This window comes from Suncus etruscus, chromosome 15, assembly GCF_024139225.1.
Source record: "Suncus etruscus isolate mSunEtr1 chromosome 15, mSunEtr1.pri.cur, whole genome shotgun sequence".
Classification (NCBI taxonomy): domain Eukaryota; kingdom Metazoa; phylum Chordata; class Mammalia; order Eulipotyphla; family Soricidae; genus Suncus; species Suncus etruscus.
In genome coordinates, this window is record NC_064862.1 from 90,501,226 (window position 1) to 90,522,399 (window position 21,174).

General features: G+C 58.6%; 2 protein-coding genes across 4 annotated transcripts; both read right to left on the reverse strand.

Annotated features, from left to right (window-relative positions):
* Positions 1-3,222: 3,222 nt before the first annotated feature.
* Positions 3,223-12,232, reverse strand: ZNF653 (zinc finger protein 653). 2 transcript variants are annotated; one of them, XM_049788564.1, is made up of 9 exons: positions 11,940-12,232; positions 9,840-9,883; positions 8,465-8,680; positions 5,915-6,538; positions 5,667-5,826; positions 5,464-5,575; positions 4,771-4,885; positions 3,871-3,970; positions 3,223-3,419 (listed from the first exon to the last, which is right to left on the reverse strand). In XM_049788564.1, the coding sequence occupies exons 1-9, from the start codon at positions 12,230-12,232 to the stop codon at positions 3,242-3,244; spliced, it is 1,842 nt and encodes a 613-aa protein (XP_049644521.1). In that variant the 3' UTR covers positions 3,223-3,241. The 2 variants fall into 2 exon arrangements, with proteins under 2 accessions (XP_049644521.1, XP_049644520.1); XM_049788563.1 differs by having other exon boundaries at positions 3,871-3,991.
* Positions 12,233-12,973: 741 nt separating this feature from the next.
* Positions 12,974-20,810, reverse strand: ECSIT (ECSIT signaling integrator). Of its 2 annotated transcripts, none has more exons than XM_049789489.1 (8): positions 20,747-20,810; positions 18,621-18,733; positions 16,213-16,633; positions 15,146-15,369; positions 14,454-14,520; positions 14,200-14,348; positions 14,002-14,107; positions 12,974-13,330 (listed from the first exon to the last, which is right to left on the reverse strand). In XM_049789489.1, the coding sequence occupies exons 2-8, from the start codon at positions 18,714-18,716 to the stop codon at positions 13,080-13,082; spliced, it is 1,314 nt and encodes a 437-aa protein (XP_049645446.1). In that variant the 5' UTR covers positions 18,717-18,733; positions 20,747-20,810; the 3' UTR covers positions 12,974-13,079. The 2 variants fall into 2 exon arrangements, with proteins under 2 accessions (XP_049645446.1, XP_049645447.1); XM_049789490.1 differs by lacking the exon at positions 20,747-20,810 and adding an exon at positions 20,616-20,649.
* Between the last annotated feature and the right edge of the window lie 364 nt (positions 20,811-21,174).

Consider the following 21,174-nt stretch of genomic DNA (forward strand, 5'->3'; position numbering starts at 1 on the left):
AGGCTTCGGCGACGGCGGCGAGGACTCGGTCCCTCGAGGACGAGCTCCAGGCCCTTCCCCCGGGCGGGCCCCAGCGGGCCTCGGGGCGGCCTGCGGGGCGGCCTAGGATGGAGAGGGGGGATGCGGGCGCGGGCGCAGGCTCGAGCGCGGCCCCGCGGGGCTCCCCCGAAGATGGAGCTGCTTTTCGCCGACAGAGATCTCGGCGCTCCGCCTGCCCGCTGCCGCTGCCGAAGCCGAAGCCGCCGCCCCTCGGGTCCCGGGTGCCGGCGCTCGCTCGGTGCGGCGACCCTCACCCGCCCTCCCTCCCTCCCGCCGGCCCGCGCTGCGCGCTCTGGCCCGCGCCGCCGCCGCCCCCGCCTTTTATAGCCGCGGCGGCCCGCGCCGGCGTCGCCCATTGGCTGCCGCCCAGGCCACGCCCCCTCGCCATGCCCGACGGCGCGGCAGGTGCAAGAGCCGGCGCGCGCCGCGCGGCCCGCGACTCCGCAGCGCCCTGGCGCTCTTCCTTGGGGAGGGCGGTCTTGGGGAAACCCCCAATGGGGCTCTTTTTTCCCCCTTCTCAACTCGTGGGGTGTGCTCTGTGCTTTCCGAGCCTCTTCCCGGCCATATTTCTGGGGCGCTAAGGCCAGCTAAGGGTGCACTTGCGTTCCCTGGCCAAAGAGGAGGAGGAGGGATGGAAGGTGGGTGGGTGGGTAGGTTGGCACCGACACTGAGGCCTTCTCCAGAGGCCGTCCACCAGGGGATTTGGGAAGGAAAAAAGGGGAGACCAGGTGTAGTCCCCAAGGCCAAAAGGAAGACAATGGCAGTGTGGTGACCCTGGTCAGCCCGGAGAGATAGCATGGAGGTAGAGAGTTGCCTTGCACGCAGAAGGACGGTGGTTCGAACCCCGGATCCCATAGGGTCCCCCGAGCCTGCCAGGAGCGACTTCTGAGCGGAGAACCAGGATTACCCCTGAGTGCAGCCGGGTGGGACCCAAAAACCAAAGAATAAATAGATAAACAAATAAATAAGTAACTGTGTGAGCGTGTGTGTGGCCGAAATCCTAGCCAGAGCCTTATATATTCGGGGGTGTGCCATACCCCTGAGCTATATATATGCCCAACCCCACCCTACGAAGAGACCTGGGGGTTGAGTTTCAAATAAACTCCCTGGCGTCTGGGAATGCCCGGATAGTCACTTAGATCTTCTCTGACCCCATAAACTTTCTTTCCTTTTTTGGGGGGGGAATTGGGGCCTTGGGCCAAACCCGGCAATGCTCAGGTCTTACTCCTGGCCTTACACTAAGAATTACACCTGGTAGTGTTTGGGGGACCGACCGAACCTGGATCGGTTGCATGCAAGACAAACTCCCTGCCTGCTATATCTCTCTGGACCCCCGGATCCCATAAACTTGGGGTGAACTATTTTGTGCAGGAATGTTCTGGCTTCCCAGGCTGATGACTTTTTCTCGCTGCTGGCGGTTGAGTGGGGGACCCTTCTACTCATGGGACAGTCACCTTTGAAGTGCTTGGTCTGGGGCAGAGAAGGACCTGGGGGTGATGGTGACGATGATGGGTTCTCTTAAGATTGGGGCACTTGGGGCTGGAGAGATAGCATGGAGGTAAGGCGTTTGCCTTTCAAGCAGAAGGACAGTGGTTTGAATCCGGCACCCCATATGGTCCCCTGTGCCTGTCAGGAGCAATTTCTGAGCACAGAGCCAGGAGTAACCCCTGAGCACTGCCGGGTGGGACCCAAAGACCAAAAAAAAGATTGGGGCACTTTTAAAGAAACTTCAGCACCACAGACAGCGGCCTGACGGCTGGGTGGAGGGCGCTGCGGTCGGGGTAGCTGGGGACCCCTTAAGGAGGAGTCACCGTCCCAACCCCTACCCCTCGTCCCCAGACGCTCTTCGAAGGCGCCAGACATTGCCAGCCCAGCAAACGGGGCCGGATCGGGCCCATCAGGCAGGACCCTGGAGAGAGCCAAGAGGCCAAGGGTAGTGTTTGGCACCAGCAGGGCCTAGGGGTGTGGCCCTGTCTGTTCTGCCCCCACCCTGGGGCGCTCGGGGGGGGGGGGTTGGGGAATGGAAGCCTGCTCCTGCCGGCTCCAGGGCGCGCAGGCCAGCAGCCATTGTGGTGGAAACGGCTGGTGGGGACGGCCTAGGGTGGGGAAGGGGCGTCCGCCGGTGGCTGGCAAGAGGCGGGCGTGGCACCGCGGGGCGCCCCGGCACGTGCCAGGGGTCACGTGAGTGCGGCCAGCCGGTGCCCACGCGGCTCGCGCGCCACCTGGCGGCCCCGGGACTTGGCACCGCTCCCCGCCCCCGTCCGCGGCGGCCTCAGCCTCCTCCTCCGGGAAATGGGGCCAGGGCGGCCGGCCGGAGGCTCCGCTCGGCTCCTGCCAACTCCCCGCCCGCCGTGGCTTCCTGTTCCAGGAACACGCTGAGCCCGAGCCACCTCGGGCCTTTGGCACGCGCTGTGCCTGCGCCCGGGAATCGACTCCCCCGCCTTTCTCCGGGGATGGGGATGGTACCTCTGTCGCCTTCTGGGCTCTCGGCTCCCGCGCCACCTCCTCCTCCTCCTCCTCGAGGCCATCCTGAACCGCCCGTCTGAATTGAACCCCGGGGAGAAAAAAAAAAACAAAAACACAGACAGCCCCGTTTCCTCCCAGGCACCCACCACTGCCACCTGGGTTGGCTTCCTTGGGTTTAAGGACCAGCTCCCCTGCTCCCCTGTAGGCCCAGAGCAAACGGGTGAGTGCCGAGAGCTGCTGGAGAGCTGTGGGTGCAATGAGGGTCCTGAGAGATGTCTCAGAGGATCCTGGGCCCCTAACTTGTCTCTCTACCTCCGGTGAGAGGGAAGCACTGGGGACCCTAGATCAGGTCATAAGATAATGCAATGTCGGGTACCCTACCCCCCAATCATCCAGGCCCAGGGGAAGGGCTCCAGCAGCTCCTTTCTCGCTCTTTAATCTTGGTCTGCTCTCCGACAGTTCCAGCAGGGCAGCCCCAGGCACCAGTTCCAAGGGAAAAGGGATTGGGATGTAGGTATGAGAAGGGGGTAGCCTGCCCCAGGGGCCCAGCCCTGGGATGGGGCAAGAGGGGGTGCCTCCTTCCGGCCTGCGGCTCCAGGCAACCCCCGCAGCTGTCCTCCGGGGCCTCCTCGGCAAGGCCCTGGACGTCCCGGCGGACGAATATGAATAAATAGGGGTGGTTGGGTGGAGGGGGGGGTACAGTCCAGTCCAGTCCAGTCCGGTCCGGTCCAGTGAGTCAGACGGGCTTGTGGTCCGGGTGACTTTTGAGCGTGTGGAACTTGACGCTGTCCAGCTTCTCGAAGCGCTTCCCGCAGTGCTCACACGTGAAGTTGTACTGCACCTCGGCCGTGTGTTTCTTCATGTGCCAGTTGAGCGAGGCCCGCTGCCGGCACTGGTAGCCGCAAATCTCGCACCTGCAGGCGGTGCGGAAAGAGCTGTCACTGTCGTGGGCGGGGACAGGGCGGAAGTGACGAGTGGGCGGGGCCGTTAGGGTGGGCGGGTCTAGAGCGGGTGTTATGTTGACGAGTGGGCGTGGGCGTGTTGCAGGGTGGGTCGTTGTGGTGGCAGGGGCCAGGAACAGGAGTGTGAGTTGACAGGTGGGCGTGGCCACCTCAAAGGGGTGGAGCTTGCTCGAGGGATGGAGTGGGCGTGGCCATCACTATGGGGGCGTGGCCGTCTCAATCAGGAGATACACAGCGTTATGATGGGGCCATCAGTGTAGGGGCATGGTTGTAAGATGGGCAGGATTAGGGGCGGGGTCATAGTGGTGATAGTAGGCAGAAACACACCCCCATACCCACCCACACCCAAACCCATACCCACATACACACACCCTGGGCTCCCCCCATCTCCCTCCTGACTCACTGCAGGGGTGTCTCCCCCGTGTGCGTGCGCCGATGCACCTCCAAGTGATTTTTCCTCTTGAAGGACTTGCCGCAGGTTTCACAGGTAAATTCACGGACCCCTGGGGGAGATTTGGGTGGGGCTGGGGGGTGATGGCCGAGCTGCAGAAGCCCAGTAGGAGGCCCGACTCCCAGCTTCTCAGACGTCCAGACTGCCCAACCCACCATCTGTCTGCAAGATTGGGGTTCCTCGTGTGGGTGAGTCTGGGGGAGGGGACTTGGGAACGATCCCAGTCAGGGCTGGACTCTGAGCTCACACCCCTGAAGGGCAGTGGGTTCAAGCTGTCAAGATGTGTCATGAGGCCACTTCCACCCCAGCAACCTAAGGTTCACTGCCACCCCCCAATAAAAGATGAGGCTGGGCCAGGGCTATGGCTTACTGGTACTGTGACTTGTCTTGCAGGGGTTATGTCCAGGGTTCCAACCCCACCCCCCAAATAAAGTCCGGATGAGCCTGAATTCGGTGCTATTATTTGAACTTGGGTCAACTTCACAACTCTGAAAGCTACACTTGAAAGCTGGGCACCCTTTTTGAGTCTGGGGCTCAGCTTCCCCAGCCACCCATTCTTGGGGGGGGCCTAGCCTCTTAAGGGTGAATGCTGAGAAGCTGAGTGAGTTTGATCCCCAGGGGTCCCCCACCAGTCTGAGAACCCAAGAGTTAGAGGGTGGAGAAAAAAAACTGAAAAACAAACAAAGAAACAAGGTGTTTGGAACCAGCTCTCCCATCCCACTTCTGGGCTGCTCCCTGGCCCACCTCACCCCTGCAAAGGGCTGGAGCTTGAGGTCTTCCCTGGAGAGGGGGGAGCCCCCAGTCTGGGGTGCAGGGGCTGGGGTACCCATCTACGCGGATCGTGGGCCTCACCCGAGTGGATGATCATGTGCCGCCGCAGGTGGTTGGACAGGTAGAACTTTTTGCCGCAGCCAGGGTGCGGGCACACTTTGGTCTTTCCTTTGCGGTGCACCAGGTTGACGTGGTTCTGGGGGCAAGAACAACAAGAGGGGGGCAGTGGGGTTGCTGTGTCCAGCGGGATCAAGCTCAGGATGGGGGCAAACATCTTGGCAGCCTGATCAGAGCCAGTGGCTAGCAGGAGGGCCTGGGCCCAGCAGTGGCCCAAGGAGCAGATGGGGAAACCAAGGCTCTATGCTTGGGCACAGTCAGAGGCCAGAGCTAGGTGCCATGCCAGGCTGTGTTCCTAGGGTGTACCCAGCATGCAGCCGCTAATCACTCATTCCTTGTCAGCTCATTCATTCCTTCATGCCTTCATTCACTACTGCCCAGCAGAGCAAGCTGAACTCTGTGACCCGGGACGCTGCACTGAAAATGGTACTTGGGAGGGAGGCATGAAGCTGTCTCTGCCTGGGGTGGGAGGAACTGTGCAGGATCCCCCAAAACTGAGCAGAAGCAAGGCCAGAGCTCTGCAGGAGAGGTCCCCAGGATGGGGTCTGTGGCACAGGTCTGGCGAGGTGTGTGATGGGAAGAGTCTCGGGGCCACTTCAGAGGAAGAAGGGGTGGGGAAACCGAGGGAGTCAGCTGGGGTGCGGGTGGGGGGCCCACCTGGAAACTGCTGAGGGCCACATAGACCTGGTTGCAGCCCTCGTAGGGGCAGTGGAACATCTCAAGCAGCCCGTCAGCATCGGCCACCCTTGAGCGCTTGCTGCGCCGCCGTCTGCACGGGTGGGGCAGAGGAAACGGAAGTGGTGGGCATCGTTCCCTGGGCCCTCCACAAGCCCCCCCCCCCACCGGCCAGCCACACCTACTTCTCAGGCTCCTTGGGGATCTCATAGATGATGGCGGACACCTCGCTGCCGTCCAGCTCATCTCCGTTGACCTCGGGCACCGCTGCCTTCAGCTCAGCCAGCTCAGGCGCCAGGGCCTCTTCCCGCTCCTCCTTCTTGAGCACATACAGATCCTCCTTCTCTACGGGGGGAAGGCGGCCAGGGTCCTTGAGGGTCCTCCCAGGGAACCCCAACACCCTACCCACTCCTGGAACCCCTGGGGCGCCCACCTTTCTTGGTCTCCATGGCGGCCAGCGTGGTGGGGTCCAGGGTGCCCGGCTGACTGCCCTCGGGCTCCGTCTGGGTGTAGGCGGCCACACCCTCCATCAGGGCACAGGGCACCTCATCCACCAGGCCCCCGCCGCAGCCACCCGGCGCCCCGCTGCCCGCCGCCACGTTCAGGTGCAGGCCTTCGGCTGTGAGGGCGTCGTAGCCGGGGCCGGCGATGATGATGACCTGGGAGCCGGGCACCATGCCGGGCATCGGGCAGCTGGCCACCACCTCGCCCAGCGCCTCCTGGGGCACATTCTCAAAAAGGGCACCGGGGCCCGTGCCCACCTGCACGGGTACGGGCACACACACCACTGTCTCCAGGGCATCGGGCCCACTGGCAGCGGCACCTGGGCACAGCGGGGCACCGGGCTCGGCCAAGCCCTCCACGTGGTGGAGGTCAAAGGGGATGTGCACCCCGTCCTGCGTGATGAGGCCGCTGCTGCCCGCTGGGCTGGCAGGGGTGATGGCCGCCGCCGCCCCCGAGCTGCCCTTGGCGGGGGGACCCTCGGGAGGCTCTTCAGAGTCAGAGCCTGAGCTGGAGCTGGAGGAGTCGGAGGAACCAGCCGCCAGGCCATGGCCTGCTGTGGAATAGAGGAAAGGAGGATAGAGAGGATGGAGGGGTCACAGCTATTCTTGGGGGAGATCTCCACAGGGATTCACTCACTGTCTCTCTGGTTTGCTGGATCTGCCCAACATCCCTCCACCGTCACCCCATCCCCCAATCCCAGGCTCTGGCTCAGGCCAGACCCTTTGGAGCTCCAGGCTGCCAGATCTTATATACTGGACCTCAGGGTCCCCCAATCTCAGCCATGGGGGTTCCCCTGGGCTCAAGGCTCAGGGTTCTGCACAATCTTTAAAAAAAATCTGCTTGGGCTGGAGTGATAAGTCAGCAGGGAGGATATTTTCCCAGCATGCTAACCCTGACACCCTACACAGTTACCCAGCACCACAAGGAGTGATCCCTGAGCACCACCAGGAGAGGTTCCAAAACCAAACAATAACTAACTATCCACTATTTCCAGTTCCTTGGGTCAAAGTTTAGGACCAACACTTTCCTCCAACTTTACCCCTCAGACAATCTGCTGGCCACGCCCATGGGTGCCGCCGCCCCCCCATCCCCGGGGATGCAGTGTACCCCCTTCCTCCCTGCCCCCCATCAGGGGACTCTGGGGGTCTCAGCCACAAGCCTACTCAGCCCTGTCTGTCTCCCAATCTCCAGTCCAGCTCCTGGACCCCAGTTCACTCTTGAAAACCCAGGCCAGGCCCAGCAGCTCCAGGGTCAGTGTTGGGTTGGGGTACAAGGAGGCTTGGAGGTCTGTGGAGGGCCCAGGGGAGGGGATGCAAGGTCAGCTGCCAGAGGGGCCTCACGGGTCAGCCTTGGCTGGGGTGCCCACCCGGGATCCATCCCCCTGGCCAGCTGGGATGCCACCTGCTCCCAGCTGCCTGCCATGCCCGGCTCAGCTCTGATGGCTGGCCCTGCCCTCAGCCCTGGCAGGGCGCCTGGCTGCAGCCCTATGTGCCTGCTGATGGCAAGTGCCCGAGGCGGGCCGGCAGCCCTGCACCCCACGGTGCTGAATCTGCTCACCCTACACCCCTGCACTGGAGCCAACTGGGCCCACGCAAGCCAGCTCCTCGCTGTGCCCATCCCGCAACCTGTGCAGTAATGCTGGAAGGAGGTAAGGAGAGACAAAAGAGGGAAGTGGGGAGATCAGGGAATGCGGGCCTGAAGCAGTCCTTGGAAGCTTTGAGCACCAGTTGACAAGCATGTGGTCGGAGTTCAAGCCCCTGAGCTGGTCCAGGCACCTGAGACCAACTGGCAGCTGTGCTCTCCGCAGCTCCCATCCCTGCAGCCACGCTCAGTTGTGCGACACCCGGTGAACCCCATGGCCTGGATGAACTGCCTATGACACAGCATGAACCAACTTCAGGGCCAGCTGGGGTATAAGCATGGGCTTTGCACATAGCTCAGCTGGGGGGTGGGGCAGCACTCAGTGCAGGATTTGCACACGGCTCCGCTCTTAGGGAGCTGAGTTCTCTTGTTACATGGAAGAGGTCCAGGTTCCTCCGTCCCTCAAGCACCAGCCAGAGCTGATATATAGCCCCAAAGCAAAAATAAATAAATAAAAACACCTCCAAAGGAAAGGGGGAGAGAATTTTTTTTTTTAAGGATGTTAGGGCCAAAGCGATAGGATAGCTGGGAGGCTGTTTGACTTGCACGAGGCTGACCTGGATTGATCCCTGACTTCCCATAGGGTTCCCTGAGCCTGCCAAGAGTGATTCCTGAGTGCAGAGCCAGGAGCAAGCCCTGAGCTTGGCCCAAAAACAAACAAAGATTGGGGGAGGAAGAGATGCAAATGGAGCACCATGGGAGGACAAGGGGGTGAAAGCAGGTGCCCCTAACCCAGGGTGTGTGCCCCTGCCCTGCCAGCCACCCCAAACCTCCCTCCCTCTGTGACCTCCAGGTTGGCTGAGCTCCCATTCCCCTCGAGCGTTTGCCCGCCTCCCACCTCTGTCGCTGTCAGGGTCCGAGTCGCTGAGCGGCTTCAGGGGCGAGTGTAGGTCCTGGAAGTAGCGGTGGCCGGCCTCACACTGCCACACGGCCGTGGTGTAGAGCCCGAAGGTGGGGTCGAGCTCGGCCAGGTGCGGCTCGTAGGGGCAGCGGTGCTTGTGGTCCTCGTACCAGATCACCACGTTCTTCAGGCAGTTCACGTTGCGGCGCCGCCCTGCAGAGAACCGGCCAGGGGGTGAGGGCAAGGCAGGCAAGCAAACCCATCCCCACCTTAAGGTGTCCGGCAGCTGGAGTCCCCCCAAACCTGGAACCCGGGCTTTGTCTACAGAGAAAGGAAGTGGGGCTGAGATTGGGAGAGGTGACGACCTAGAGATGGCTGAGACAGCTCAGAGCACAGTAAGAGGAGCACCACCACGGCTGTGAGCTGCTTGTTAAAATTTCTCCTTGTCCTCCTCGGCCCCTGCTACCCAGCCCCTGAACCCAACCTAACCCTAACTCCCAGGGCTGGGTTCCTTGGCACTCAGGAATTACTCCTGGTAAATCTAAGGATGCCCAAAGAGATGTTGTGGATTGAACCCGCTTTTTCAGGGCCAATACCCTCCCAAGCTGTATTTTTTTTGTTTGTTTGTTCGTTTGGTTTTTGAGTCACAACTGGCGGCGCTCAGGGGTTACTCCTAGCTCTAGGCTCAGAAATCGCTCCTGGCAGACTCAGGGGACAATATGGGTGCCGGGATTCGAACCACCATCCTTCTGCAAGGCAAACACCTTACCTCCATGCTATCTCTCCGGCTCCCCAAGCTGTATTAGGGCCCCGGCCCAAGCTACCTGTCTGGGCTCTGAGCCCCGCCAACCGACAGGGGGCGCGCGGGAGCACGCGGGGCCTCAGCTGGCCCCACCTCGGCCACGCCCGATTAACTAGAGCCACACCCCTCCCCTCCTTAACTCCGGAGCTCTCCTCTCCCCGAGTTTTTTCCAACTTTGCTGTCTCCTAGCAGACCCCTTGCAGGCAAGGGATGTGGCCCCTCTAGCACTGAGCGTTAAAGGTGCCCGCTGTCAGGTGGAAGCGAAGCCACTGCGGGGCTTGAAATGCAGACAGAGGCAGCCCCCCCCCCCCAGCAACAGTCCTGGACCCATGGCTGACAGAGCAGGGCAGGGTGGGGGGATACAAGCAAGGTCCCAGGGCCACTTGCCTCCTTCACTGACTCCAGCCCCTTTGGTATTTGGAGGGGGTGAGTCACAGGCTCAGCCTGGGACAAGCTGAAGAGGGGAGTAGATCATGGCAGGGCTGCAGATCCCAGCCTCTTGTAGCCCGAGCTCCCAGGCTGCCTGCACCCCTTCTTTCTGGGCGCCCCACACCCCTCTTTTCTACTCACTTTTCTTCCGCTTTGGCTTTTTTGGGACTTGCTCCCAAGGCTTCCTGCAAGAGAGAGGCAGGGAGGCGGCTGGTGAGACAGAGACCAGGCACCCAGGATGGGGAGCTAGTCTAGGGGAGAGAGAGTTAGGGGCCCTCTGAGACCCAGCCTGTCCAATTTCTGAATCATAGGACTGTGGTTTGACCATGTTTTGGGCTTTGGGTCCTACCTGGAGTCCTGTGGAGCCTGCACCTCTCCCTGCAGACTGGTCCGAAGTCTCGGAGAGATAGTCACACCAAGATCAGTGGGGTTCCCACTGCTGGGGTCCTGGTACTCAGGGCTGCCCTCACACAGGCCTTTCCACTGCCGGCCCTGGACTGGGCTACACGGGCCTATTAGCATGTCACACCTAGCTGGGGCCTCACACTGACTGAATGACTGAGAAAGCCCAGGTCTCTAGAACCCCAATCAGAGCCAGGGGGACCCACAGCAGGCTGTGTGTGTGTGTGTGTGTGTGTGTGTGTCTGTGTGTGTGTGTGTGTGTCTGTGTGTGTGTGTGTGTGCTTGTCTGAGAAGCACAAGCAACTTTTTACAGGCCGCAGAACTGGCCAGAATCCCCCCCCCCCAGCCTTTCCTCTCCTCTGCTAGTCTCGAGCCAAGCTAGACTAAGGGATCAAGCTGGACTTCTCTGTCCAGAGGACCCTGGACAGAGGATGTTCCTCATTTTCCCTATCTGCAACAGGATTCCCTTTTCCTGTGAAGAGCTGGGTTCAGTCTCCCCTCTGATGATGGAGCAGTATCATTGAATCCAGACTAAAAACAATGGTTGGGGGTGGGGTGGGGACATCCCCTCATCACAGTAGGGTGCTGCTGGTCCAAGTGGGGCAGATAATTTTTAGTTTTCACTCCCTTTTCAGGTCCTGGGGGGTGGTCCCCACCTCTCATCTCCATCCCTTCTGCTGTGTATTCTGCCAAGGTCTTCTCAGCATTCAGAACCCTGTTATTTGCTCTCCTGATGCATTAAAATGGGCTGAGGGGGACTCCATTCTGGCCACTCCCATCCACATTCCCACTTCACCTAAGTCTGTTGACTATTCAGTCTCTTCTTGGCGGGATCTATACCCCATTTTCTCCTACAGAGCAGTCCCGCTATGTAGTTCTCTTTTGCCTTGCACCTCCCACTTTTTTCCCTTCCAGGGGACCTTGACAAAAGGGTTTGCAGTTCGCTGCTTCATGTACTGGGCCAGCCTGTTTGCATCTGATGGTGCTCAGGTCACCCTTGGCTCTGCACTCAGGAATGAGTCCTGGCGGTGTTCAGGAGACCCTATGGGGTCCCTCGAGCAAGACAAGCGTGCAAGACAAGCCTCATGCAAGACAAGCGTGCTCCTTGCTGTACCATTTCTCTGGCCCTCCTCTATATTTACTTTTGTTTTCAGGCTACATTGAGCGATGCTCAGGGATGACTCCTGGTAGTACCAAGAGGACTCTATTGGGTGCAGGTGATGAAAACGGGCGAGTCGGACGCAAGGCAAGTCCCTTCCTATCACTCGGGCCCTCTCCTGCAAGTTAAATCCATTAGCACATCAACCTATCTCCGAGGCAGGAGAGGAAAAACTCCCCTCCACAGTGCTCATTTGCCAGACAGAGATCCATTAATTGCAAAGGCCCTAGCCGTCGGGGGAACATACCCCTTCGGCAGCCAAGCCATCTAGACGACCCTGACAGGCTGCTTTGTGTCATGGGGCGCGTGTGGAGGCCTGGGACCGTTTTACATGGGGTCCCTTCACAAGGGTAGCTAGCTAGGAGGTGCGAGGTGACACGGAGGAGGATCGAGGCCCGAGAGAGACCCCAGCCAAGGAGACGAGACTAGTGGCCCAGGTAGATAGATGGATACCCAGGAGGCGGGGCGAGCGTCCCCATGGGAACGCGGGGAGGCGGGGCCTGCGACGGGATTGGACGGCCGGAAGCCCGGGGCGGGGCCAGGCCGCCTGGAGGCGGGGCCAGTGGGAGAGTGCGCGCTCGGATTGGACGGTCTGGCTCGGGGGCGGGGCGAGGCGGGCCAGCTCCTCCCTCCTTTCCTCCCTCCCTCGGTGCGCCCGTCCGTCCATCGGGGCCCCTCACCCGTGGCGCCCGCTGCGCTGGCCGCGCTCCAGCGAGATGAGGTAGGCGGCGAGCTTGGCGTCGCTCCAGCCGCTGCGGCGCCGCAGGTCCACCCAGGGCCCGTGCGCCTCGCCCAGGTACACGCGCCGCACGTCGTACTTCTTCCGGGACTCCAGCCGCCGCCGGGCCCGGTCGGACTCGGTCAGCCGCGGCCGGCCCCGCGCCTTCGCCCGGCGCCCCGCCGCGCCCTCCTCGGCCGCCGCCTCCCCGCCCGCCTCCGCCTCCGCCCCGGGCTCGGCCGCCCGCGCCGCCATCCCCCCTCCCCGCTGGCCCGCCTCCCCCGTTGTCAGGAACCGGCCGGAAGTGACGCGCGTCTCCCGCGCCGCCGGGACGTTTCTCGCGGACGGGCTCGCTACCCCGCGACGCCAAAAAGGGCCCGGGAGCCGCGGGTGCGCATGCGCGAGCCCGGAGCCCGCCGCCCGTTAGATTACGGGATTCCTTGCAGCTTCCTAACTTAGAGACCTGGGAGGCCGGGCGGGAGGGGAGTGTGCTGCCGGTTCCTAATTCCTAGTTCCCGGGGAAGACAAGCAGCGCCACCCACCGAAGGTGCTGAGCCTGGGGTGGGATTTTCTTCCTAGAAGGTTTATCGGGAAACGCTTTGAAGGCCTTGTCAGGGGGTTTGTCCCTTGAGGGCGGGATCTTTTATTTTATTTTTGTTTCTGGGTCACACCCAGCAGCGCTCAGGGGTTCCTCCAGGCTCTACGGCTCAGAAATCGCTTCTGGCAGGTTCGGGAGACCCTATAGGATGCGGGGGATCGAACCTGGGCCCCTTCCCGGGTAGACAGCGTATAAGGCAAACGCCCTACAGCTGAGCTATCACTCTGGCCCTCACAAGTAGCGGTTTTTTTTTTTTTTTTTTTTTTTTGGTGTTTGGGCCATACCTGGCTTTGCTCTGGGGTTACTCCTGGCAGGCTCGGGGACCCTATGGGATGCCGGGATTCGAACCACCGACCGTCCTTCTGCATGCAAGGCAAACGCCCTACCTCCGTGCCATCTCTCCAGCCCCAGAGGGCAGGATCTTTTTATTTACAGGACACTCAGCTCTGCCCGATTCCCCCAAACCAGTCCACAGCCAGACAGGCCGCTGTTAACCGCTAGGTCTCAGCTCTGACCCAGTTGCTGTCGCTGTCCTCTGTCCTGGTCATCTTCCTCTTGGCTCGGCGGTGGGGATGGGGGCTCTTCCCCCACCTCTGAGGACCCCTGGAGTTCTCCGGCAGCGCCGCTCAGGCGGAAGACCACGGGGATCTGAGCCAGCGCCGGGTTGGTCTCCTGCAGGCCCTGGATCCAACTGGCCAGGGTGGACTGGTCGTGGGCGCCTGCCATGCAGATGGCGAACACGGGGCCCTCTTCCACTGTGAGAGACAAGGGCCCTCAGTTGGTCCAATGGGGGGGAGGGCTGGGGCACTCCACCTGGTCTCCCTTTGGCAGCTCTGGGGGCTTGCTGGTGTGTCTAGCTTGACTCTGGGGCACAGCCTGAGCCTAATTTGGGTAATGCCTCCTTCAAACCAGCACCTTCTCTTCCACAGGCTGGGTTATGTGCTCAAGATCTGAAGTCCCTGAGGACAATGGAGGTTGTGGCCCGGGTACGTGTGGGCACTGGAGAGAACCTCTTGTGGGGTCGGTACATAGTACAGTGGGGAAGGCTTTGCCTTGCATACTACAGACCTAGTTTCAATCCCTAGCTTAGGGACATCTGAACCCCAAATGAAGTGAGCTGTAAGCACCACCAGGTGTAGCCCCAAAACAAAATGAACATAAAGTCTTCCCCAAAGAAGTAGTAAGTTAAATTGAAAAATCACCCTCTGAACTTAGCCCTATAAAAAATTCCTCCACTGGTTGGGGTTTCCTTTCTCTTCCCTTCTACTTTCCAATAAAAACCTGATTTAAACGCATCCCTCCCCTATGGGGTGTTAAGTCTTTTGTACAAGGGGGACTTCCCCAGCAGTGCTCAGGAGCCCCAGGGCCTTTCCTTGTGATACCTGGCCAGCTATGAGGGTTAGGGGTGCTGTGGGGTGGCTCTGACCTTCGTCGATGTCGAAGCAGTAATCGTCCCAGTCGCTGCGACCGTAGTCCAGGTCCAGCTGCATGGGGTAGTACAAGTTCCACTCCTCGGGAATCGCCTCTACTTCCTGCCCGAGGCACGGGGTGCAGCCAGGATCAGGGGCCTCAATCACAGCCCACGGCCCATCTGCCCGCCTCCGGCGCTCCCCAGGGCCCTCACCCTCTCCTCAGGGGGCAGTGGGTCAGCTCTGAGGATGTGGTAATAGACGCATTTGTCCCGGAGCCACAGGGAAAATGGACCCTCCACGAAGACGGGCCGGGCCGGGTCATGGCGGGCCAGGGCGGCCTGCTGATCAGGGCTCTGGATTCCTGGAATGGGGAGACAAATACTCTGGGGCATCTGACCAAGGGGTGCTGCCCCCAGGCTCGAGGAGCTCTGCCCTCCTGCCCAGGCCAGCACATACGCAGACTCACCAACTATGTGTGGTCTCTGAAGCTTTGTGGGGTCCTCAGTTTCTGCGGAGTCCTGGGACAAGGGCATCTGCAAGGCAGAAGAGGGGTGTGTACGGGTTTGGGGTAGCCCCTGCAGGAACCCACAGAAAGGAGAGCTGCAGGGGCATCCAAGGAGGTACCCCCAAGGGCAGATATACCATTTGCCTGGCACATAAACAGCTGGGGTTCCACTGATCTGGTATCCCATATGGTCCACCCAGCACTGATGGGAGTAAGTAATACCTGTGCACAGAGCCAGGAGTAAGCCCTGAGCACCGCTGGGTGTGGCCCCAAAACAAAAACTAAGATCTAAGGGTCCAAAACAGCTGCCTTGCAAGCATGAGACTATGAGTTTGATCCCCGGTGCCACTCACATGCACCAAGCCTATACCCCAAAGTTCTTTTGTCTGGAGAAACATCTCCCTCCCCCAATATCACAACAGGGTGAATCCTCAGAGTCACTGAGTCAATGGTGCATGAGCACAGAAAGTAAAATGTGACAGTGAAGGGAACGGAGAATGCAGAGACTGGGGCGACCATTCCCAGCATGCTTGAGGGCCAGAGAGGAAGGTACCTGTCTCAGGAGTTGGGGTGCCAGGAATCAAAGGTGGGGGGCTTGGCCAGTCACCTGGAGTGAATGAGGTGCGACCCAGGAGGTAACAAGCTGGGGTTACCTGGTAGACAGTGACCCTGGCGCTGAGGTCGGGTTCTATGTGCCGCAGGCCCAGATGGGCCAGGTCCACAGGGTCGCGGGGCAGCTCTGCAGGCACCGGGAAGGGGTTGACGTGCTTGAAGCGGCAGAACCACAGCTTCATGCGCACCAGTTTGAGCATCGGGTAGCTCCGGCGGCCAAAGATCTGCATGAGCAGAAACTCCGTCTCCTTGTTGGGCATCAACCCTGTGCCGGCCAAAAGAGGGAGACAAAAGAAAGGGGGGGGGGGGAGACAGATTAGACCAGAGGTGGGAGGGAGATGGGGGGACACAGACAGGGCAGGAGAGGTGAAAAGTTAGGAGAGAAGGGCTGGAGAGATAGCACAGTGATAGGGAGTTTGCCTTGAATGGCTCAGTTAGATCCCTGGCATCCCATATGGGCCCCCGAGCCTACCAGGAGTGATTTCTGAGCACAGAGCCTGGAGTAAGCCCTGTGCACCGCCGGGTATGGCCCAAAACCCCTCCCACCTCCCAAAAACTGGCCTTGTTGGACCAGAGAGACAGTACAGAGGTAGAGCGTTTGCCTTGCATACTGCTGACCCGGGATGGACCCAGGTTCGATCCCCACATCCCTAATATACCACATGGTCCCCCTAGCCTGCCAGGAGTAACCCAAGATTGCCACAGGGTGTGACCCAAGAACCAAAAAAGAAAGAAAGAGGGGCTGGAGAGATAGCAGGACCTAAGATGATCCAGGACCTAAGGTGGTAGGTTCGAATCCCGGTGTCCCATATGGTCCCCCATGCCTGCCATGAGCTATTTCTGAGCAGATAGCCAGGAGTAACCCCTGAATACCGCCGGGCATGACCCAAAAACAAAAAAAAAAAAGAAAGAAAGAAAAAATGTAGGAGAGAGTCTGAGAGGGGGACAGAGAATCCAGGATCCTAAGGCAAAGGCTTTTGTCCTGTAAGCAGAGAACCTAGTCAGGAGCTCAGGCACCCGTTGGCATTCCCCAGCAGCGCCCCTGCACGTGTCCCTCTAGCCCAGAGCCAGGAACAGACCCCACCCGGAGCACCACCACCAGGCGCACCGTAGTTCTCCATCTGCTCCAGCACGGCCAGGCCGCACTCCTGCTGCCGCGGGAAGTGCAGAAACATGCGCTGGATGATGTTGCGGGGCCGGAAGACCTCCTTGGGGAACACGTCGAGCAGCAGGTTGTACACGGCCAGGTCGCGCTCCACGCCGTAGCGCGGCATCTGTCGCAGTGCCAGGTAGATGAAGTCCACATGGCCGCGCCGGTGCACACTGCGCTCGCTGAAGGCCCGCACGGCGCGCGTGAAGTCGGCCTTGTCCCCGGGGTTCCCAGACCCCGGCGGCCCAAACAGCTCCTCATAGGGTGAGGGAGCCTGAGGAGGACCCTTGGGGGGCTCTGGAGGGCGCGGGACGAGAGAGGAGTCGGAAGTGTGGGCGGTGGAGCTGCCGTGGAGACTCCGCTGCATCTGGGAGGGCACCTGGGGGTGAGAGTGGGGCGTCAGTCAGTGGGCGGTTGGCGCCTCCCGGTGGTCTTGGAAAGCGCTGTCTGCTCCAAGGAACTGGGGAGTTGTGCTAAAGCCAATGCACGCCACGGCAAGCACCCGATCCTGTCCCCCCAATTTACCATCTTGATTCGTAACCGCACAAAACGAGGCAGCAATCCCAACGTTGAGTGTTTTTCGATGTGTGATTTTGGACCATACTTGGTGGTACTCAGGTGTTACTCCTGGCTCTGCATTCAGCAATTAATCCTCACAGGCCAGAGGACCATATGGGATGCCAGAGATTGAACCTGGGTCGACTGCATACAAGACTTCCTATGCTGTCACTCTGGTCCCTAGGCTTTTTTTTTTTTTTTTTTGCTTTGTTTTGCTCTTTGGTTGTTGGGTCCCGTTTACTCCTTTATTGGTTATTTGTGTATCCTCAAAGAGCTCCCAGAATGAGAAATTTATTCCCATCCCCTTATCCCCTTGAGGGGGGAGATCTTGGTAATATTTATCCACAGCAATATCCACACAATCTACACAGACAGGAGGGTAAAGGGGTAAAAAGGTTGGGTGCAGAGAGTCCTTTGTCAGCCTTCTACCAGTTCCAAAAACACCTGGAGCCAGCCAGTAAACTCTGCCAGAAGACCCTGAACACCTCACTCCTCAACTATTTATTCAGCTCTCCACAGCACCCTCACCTGGAATGTCAAGGTGGGACAATAGGCAAAGAATAATCTTTTTTTTTTGTTTTTGTTTTTGTTTTTTTTTGGGGGCCACACCCGGTGGCACTCAGGGGTTACTCCTGACTACCTGCTCAGAAATAGCTCCTGGCAGGCACAGGGGACCATATGGGACGCCGGGATTCGAACTAATAACCTTAGGTCCTGGATTGGATGCTTGCAAAAGGCAAACGCTGCTGTGCTCTCTCTCCGGCCGGCAAAGAATGATCTTATGGAAATGTTTTCATATACAACAGGGGTCACACCCAGCAGTGCTGAGGGGTTACACCTGGCTCTGTACTCAGGAATCATTCCTAGCTGTTGCTCAGAGGATCATATGGGACCCAGGTTGGCCATCTGCAAGCCAAGCATCCCTCTTGCTGTAGTATGGTTCTGGCCCCAGGGCTACTATTTTAATGTGGCTGTGGAGGGGGGTGGGGGGACTCTAAGCAATCTTCTGAGATCAGCTGGGCAGCACAGGCTTGGGGAGCACCAGAGCAAGACCAGGCAGTGCTCAGGAGACTCTGCACTAGCAGGGAAGGAACTGAGATTTCAGGGAGACAGTCTGTGCTTCCTGGATGCACCTGCATACATGAGCAGGGAACCAGGAGCCCCTGTGGAAGTTCTCCTGTGACCCCTTATTCCATGAAAATGGAAAAATTCAAAGTAAGATGTAAGTGACAGGTGCTGGCTGGGTGGTGGCCAGGGCTGAGCATTTTGTAGGCCCGTCCTGGTTTGGCTTTAAAGGGGAAAAGAGTAGGCCAGAGAGATAGTACAGCAGTAGGGTGTTTGCTTTGCAAGAAGCTGATACAGGATGGATGGTGGTTTGATTCCCGACATCCCATACGGTCCCCTGTGCCTGCCAGGAGCGATTTCTAAGCACAGAGCCAGGACTAATCCCTGAGCATTGCCGTGTGTGACCCCAAAACTAATAATAATAATAATAATAATAATAATAATAATAAAGGGGAAAAAGTCAACCAGTGAAGGAAGGGGTGGGCTTGGGGTCAGAGCCATCATACCACGGGGAGGGTACTTGCCTTGCATCTGGCCGACCCGGTTTCAATCCCCAGCATCCCATATGTCCCATGCCCCCAAGCCCACAAATACCTGAACATAGAGTCAGGAATAACCCCTGAATATTGCCAAGTGTGGCCCCTAACCCCAAAACAAGCAATAGGGTGAACATGGAAATGGTAGTCCACTGTTAAGCAATGAGCAATTAAGAGAAGGACGATCCCATTAGTCCCCGAAGTTACCTGAGAAAAAGGGGCTCCTGGGAGAGAGCCCCCACAGACGCTTCCCCAGTACCGGGATACACCCCGGGCCTTCAGGATAGCTCGGATCCAGCTCATGCTTGTTGGGAAATCACCTGATCAGAGAGAGGACAGAGAATGAACCAGGAACCCCCCCAAGCCCCAAGGGAAGAAGCCCACCCCTTCCAGGCCCACTCTTTCCTCACCTACACATGGGATTCCATGAGGTTACCACCAGAGGTGTCTGCTCTGGCCCAAACTGTTTGCTCTCAACTGGAGTTCTCCTCCTTGCTCCCCAACCTTATTTATTTACTTACTTACTTACTTATTTATTTATTTATTTATTTATTTATTTATTTATTTAATTTGACCCTGCAGTACTGGAGTTGAAACAAAGACTCACACACATGCACGATTAGCTAAGTGCTACAGGAACCTGTGAACTACAATCCTGACTCACAGGTTCCCTTTCTTTTAGACAGTTTTTGTTGTTGTTGTTGTTGTTGTTGTTTTGGGGGGGTCACACTTCGCAGCACTCAGGGGTCACTCCTGGCTCTATGGTCAGAAATTGCCTCTGGCAGGTGTGGGGAACCATATGGGATGCGGGGATTCAAAGCACCGTTATCCTTACCTCCATACTATCTCTCTGGCCCAGTTTGTTTTTCTTTCTGCAACACACCCAGTTAGTCCTGACTCTGCATGCTCAGGAATTATGCCTACTGGTGATCAGGGAAACCATATGGGATGTCAGAGATTGAACCTGGGTTATTGGCATGCAAGTCAAACTCCCTGCTGTATCATGTCTCTAATCCCAGCCCTAAGTTCACATTGAATTCATATTTGTGTACTACTTCTCAGGTCTCTCTTGCTTTTAAATTTAAGAGTTGGGGACAGAGAGATAGCACAGCAGTAGGGTTTTGCCTTAGATGCTGAAGGACTGTGGTTCGACCCCGGCATCTCATAGGATCCCCCGAGCCTGCCAGGAGCGATTTTTGAGCATAGAGTTAGGAGGAACCCCTGAGCGCTGCTGGGTGTGACCCCAAAACTAAAATAAATAAATTTAGGGGTGCCAAGGGTAATACTCCAAAACATTCGCAGTGCCATTTGAACTACAGTCCCGCTTTTTGTTTTGTTTTGTTTTGAGACAGGATACATTTACTGTTGTTTCAAGAACCTCTGAACTGGCTTTGCCTTTGATTAGGGAGGCAGGAGGAAATCAAACCTCAGACACCCCAATAGATGTCCTTAGCGTCCTTATTAGCTTCTGAAATCACCTATTCCGTTTCCTGATACCTTTTTCTTTTTTCTTTTTTTTGGTTTTTGGTTTTTGGGCCACACCCGGCGGTGCTCAGGGGTTACTCCTGGCTGTCTGCTCAGAAATAGCTCCTGGCAGGCACGGGGGAGACCATATGGGACACCGGGATTCGAACCAACCACCTTTGGTCCTGGATCGGCTGCTTGCAAGGCAAATGCAGCTGTGCTATCTCTCGGGGCCCTCCTGATACCTTTGTCAATAACCGGCTCCCCAAGCCATGGGGAAAGAGCCTGTTGTTTCTCTTCCTCTTCAATCGCTGCTAGGTGTACCGTTTGGGAGAAAGGGCTAAGTTTTATTTTGTTTTGGGGTCACACCCGGCAGCACTCAGGAATTACTCTTGGCAGGCTCGAGGGACCCTGCGGGATGTCGGGGGTCGAATCCCAGGTCTGCTGCGTGCAAGGCAAACTCCCTCCCAATTTTGCAATCGCTCCGGCCCCCAAAGGGCTAAACTTCCAAAGCGAAGCCCCGGGCTGCTAAGGACCGACAGCAGCTCCAAGACTGGCTGCAGCATTCGGGGTCCCTCGGGAAGAGCCAGGCGGACGCCAGTGTGAATTCCAGCCTAACTGGAAGCTGCAAGGTGTATGCAACTCCAGAGCCTTCAAGCCACCAACCAACCATCACTTGCCCCATCTGCAAAACGGGCGACTTGCAAGGGCCGAATCCAGCACGTCCCTGACCCGCACCCAAAGGTCACGGCACCCTGGCTGCACAGCCTCGTCCCCCTGGCGCCAACTCCGTTGCTGCCGCCCGGAACGAGTCGCCGGGGACCCCGCAGCTCGAGCCCTGGTTCCCAAGCGCGGCCTTATTTACTCACGCGAGCGGCTACGAACTCCCGGCCAGCTCGGTCTTGCCGCTGGGCGCCGCCATGTTCTTAGAAGAGCTTCCGGGTCACGCGTCTCCAGCCAATCAAAATAGCCCGTTTTATTAAGGTTCGCCCACTCTCCGGGGACAACCAATAGGAAAGCGGAACGGGTTGACCCCGCCCGCCTCGAACTGACTCGGGGCCTGCCCCTAAACACAAGAGGCCGCGCCGCTCGCGCTGAGTCTGGATTCTGGCAGCTGCTTGGGGGGTATTGCGTGGCGCCCATTTGTGAAACGGCTGGAGGTGGCTCGATTTTCACACTTGACTGTGGGAAATAATTATTAGAGGAGAGGCCAGAGCGAAAACACAGCATGTATCACGTTTTCCTTGCGCGTGGACGACCCAACCCGGGTTTGATCTCTGGCATCCCATAGGATTCC

Excerpts from the sequence above, each read along its gene's own strand:
- ZNF653 (XM_049788563.1), bottom strand. The coding sequence starts at position 12,232 with ATGGCGGCGCGGGCGGCCGAGCCCGGGGCGGAGGCGGAGGCGGGCGGG. Across the intron at positions 5,576-5,666 it reads ATCCCCAAGGAGCCTGAGAA|ACGGCGGCGCAGCAAGCGCT; the intron begins GTAGGTGTGGCT and ends CCACCCGTGCAG. Across the intron at positions 4,886-5,463 it reads TGGCCCTCAGCAGTTTCCAG|AACCACGTCAACCTGGTGCA; the intron begins GTGGGCCCCCCA and ends TCTTGCCCCCAG.
- ECSIT (XM_049789489.1), bottom strand. The coding sequence starts at position 18,716 with ATGAGCTGGATCCGAGCTATCCTGAAGGCCCGGGGTGTATCCCGGTAC. Across the intron at positions 14,349-14,453 it reads TCAGAGACCACACATAGTTG|GAATCCAGAGCCCTGATCAG; the intron begins GTGAGTCTGCGT and ends TCCCCATTCCAG. Across the intron at positions 13,331-14,001 it reads CTGCTTCGACATCGACGAAG|TGGAAGAGGGCCCCGTGTTC; the intron begins GTCAGAGCCACC and ends TGTCTCTCACAG.